The 3161-nt window shown below is 45.7% G+C and overlaps 1 protein-coding gene across 1 annotated transcript; it reads right to left on the reverse strand.

The window, feature by feature from the left end:
• Positions 1–1334: 1334 nt before the first annotated feature.
• Positions 1335–2320, reverse strand: BJ212DRAFT_1484343 (Alpha/Beta hydrolase protein; the record flags this gene model as incomplete). The annotated part of the gene is made up of 4 exons (XM_041340780.1): positions 1335–1855; positions 1907–1917; positions 1966–2102; positions 2150–2320. The coding sequence occupies 4 exons, from the start codon at positions 2318–2320 to the stop codon at positions 1335–1337; spliced, it is 840 nt and encodes a 279-aa protein (XP_041189349.1).
• Between the last annotated feature and the right edge of the window lie 841 nt (positions 2321–3161).

Here is a 3161-nt window from a genome sequence, read left to right on the forward strand (position 1 = left end):
GTGCCAGTGGTCTCAGTATCACTATCCAGGTGTTTCAACTTATAAATTATCTTGTATTCTCAACTCGACGACGGGAATCGATCATACGTGGTATCACTTTTAAAGTTCAAGACATGAAAGCAACACTGAATTCGGTGTAGATCACTCTTCTTCTTGGTGCTGTGCTTTTACGTGGAAAAACTTTTATTTCTGGAGTTACTTGACTGTTACAGAGTAGAAACAACACGGCGAGTTCGGGGTAGCTTACCAACAGTCTATTTGCAACTGAAACCACTTGTAGGCAGCGAAGAATAGAAGATGACAGTGCCGAGCTTGCTCACTCCATCCATCTTCACCCTCTTCTCGATCTACCTATCCATCTCTTGTCACTCTCTTTCCTCCACCCTTCCCTCAAAATCCTCCTGTTCTGATATGACAACCTTGTTGAACGTATCTGAGAATAGTACTATAGCTATAGAGAGACGCGCCGAATTCTTGGCACTTCTGCCAAGTGTGACCAATTGAATGAAGGTGTAACGTATGACAGCTTGGTTTGTTCTAGTTCCATTCTGTATATATAGCGCAGACGGCACTAATGTTTGCAGTCACCCCACAAACTCCACAGAACTCAAAGTTGTTTTGAACTTTACTTCCGTCTGTAAATATGTTATCTCTATGTTTTTTTTTGCCATGTCACACTTTAGGTTCGTTAACCTCAATCTTCAGGTTGGGGTGTCCAAAGGTGCGTCTACAGTACTCGCTAGGTGTAGTGACCAAGGCCGCTATGATATGGTCGGGACCTGAAGACTTATGAGCGCTTGAGCATCGTCACAGAACGTTCCCATGATTTAATGCCGCTCATATTGATATGAATCATACCGCTCAGAACTTGAACAACCTATACCTGGCGAATAGTAGCGACGCCCCTAGACGATCAACTCTCGATATGTGTGCAGACCGGAGCTCTGAGCTGACTGTGATAGTCCCTGGCCTGTCGGAAATTCTCAACTGCGGCTCCCTGGACACCGTGTTGGATGTTCTAGTCAGGAACACTGTATCTCCGCAAGTTGTTGTTGTTTTGTTCTTTTACCCCTTAATACAACTGTTGTATATAATAGCAGTAGTTGCACCGCACATATTCTCACTGCGCGATGGCTTTTAATTTAGACCGTTTCTTCGCCGACCACACACGAAGGAATCGGTATTCTTTTCTGCCACGACAATGTCTGCCTTCGTTTATACCGGTGCCTAGAGGCCGTCGGATGATGCTGTGATAACCGGTCCAGATGTATAATCACAAGCAATAAGTACGACGTGTCAAGTAATACAGCATGAGATTTTGGTGGTTACACAATCTACTTGGTAACAAATGCTAGAACTTCCTCGACAACCTGGCCTTGGAATTCGTAAAATAATGCATGACCTCCACCCTTGATGACAACAACTTTCTTGTCAATAAAATGCTGGCTCACTTGTGCCTCGGCGACCGCGTTATCCAATTGTTGATCAGCATCTCCATATAGATGAAGCAATCTCAATCCTCCCCTCCCCGCAGCCAAAAGGGGCTCCGGATCTTGTTGCCGTGACATGGCGTTCAACACGTCATTGGCATTCAGGTGACTGAATGCTCCGACCCAAAGCAACCGGTCGTCCCAGTTCGAAGCATTACGATCATTGATCGTGGAATCGACAAAATCAATCCTCGCTTTCAGCGCATCAGCGGCGTCCTGGGTAAGCAGTCTCGGATGAAGGTTCTTAAGGCATTCTTTTCCCAAGTCCATCATGATTGCTCCGATGTAAGGGAGCGCGGAAACGTAGATGATGCCTGACACATAACCTGCAGGACAGTGGGTACAGACATCCGTCGCAACAGTTCCTAGACGAATATTGTTAGAGGAAGGAATGTTCCCCTACACGACTGACTTACCTCCCAAACTCCTGCAAATCATCGTCAGTGCCCTGAAAGAGTGCAGTTTATCGACTCACCAGCCGAGTAAATAAGGCTTTTGTCGGTTGAATCCCTCCACCACAGCCATGAAATCCGCAGCGAACTTCGGGGAGGAATAATCGCTCTGGTTCGCAGGTCTGCCGCTCCTGCCATGACTTCTCATGTCATATCTCACCTGCAACGTTTCAAAATATGGTTTGAAAGATAGAATGGTTCACCTACAAGATAAACTTTGGAAAGTAGCTGATCGTCTTTGAAAAGGTTGTTGAATATGACTGTGGATGATCCTAAGCCATGAACCAAGACAATCGTTGGACCCTCGAGGTTGCCGGCACCTTCAGCAAAGATTTCGCAACCGTCGGATGATGTCACGAGCTTGGAAACTTTAGACATTTCGTGGATGAGAAATGGATGATCATTGTGAGCTATTATATATCATGTGCGAAAGGCGCTAAACTTACGTTCCGAGTTGTACAAATCCACGGTGAAGGACTCGGAAATGGTGAGATCACCTATTGATGGATATCAAACAGGTGATTGCCGAGATGCTGATTCAAAAGATTCGAAGCGCGCGCACCGCATGTTCTTTTGAATCATTTTGTTATCACGGTGGCCAGGGGCTGGGTTGATTGATCTCAGTACTAGTACTAGAGCGGCACTCGACTTGATTGGTTCGATAATTACATCCAGTTTAGCAAGGCCATCAATCACGGCCACTTCTCGATACTTACTAGTCACTAGCTGCGGGCAGCGATTCAGATTCTCGACTTTTATCCTGGTGCGTCTTCCCGTAACGTTAGTTTGAGGGTTTGATGACTGTTAAAACATTGACGTTTAGCAGCAAAGGATATACACGAACGTCGCTCTTGATCTTTTTTAGGAAAGTCTGAAATACTACTAATACTATTCATATAGAATAGCATATAAGCAGTGATCTCGGTCAAAGGTGTCGATGGCGGGCCACAACTGTTTGAAAAATAACTCAACTTGTGAAATTACAATAGGTGCAGCTTGTCCTTCGGCAACTTCCACCAGCTAGGTGGGTAATTGTCGTCTCCATTTTTCTCTGCGACGGCCTGACTCTCCAGTTAGTTGCGTCGACGCTGGTTCATTATATATCTCACCACCAAAGCACCACCTTTCCACCGAGTCACGAACCCCAGGCCCTCAATGGTACAACTCTTTTAACGTGACTGCCACCCACTAACAACCTTGCACTCTCGGCCTAACTCTG

The sequence above is a fragment of the Suillus subaureus genome (assembly GCF_016647635.1).
Source record: "Suillus subaureus strain MN1 chromosome Unknown BJ212scaffold_33, whole genome shotgun sequence".
NCBI lineage: Eukaryota > Fungi > Basidiomycota > Agaricomycetes > Boletales > Suillaceae > Suillus > Suillus subaureus.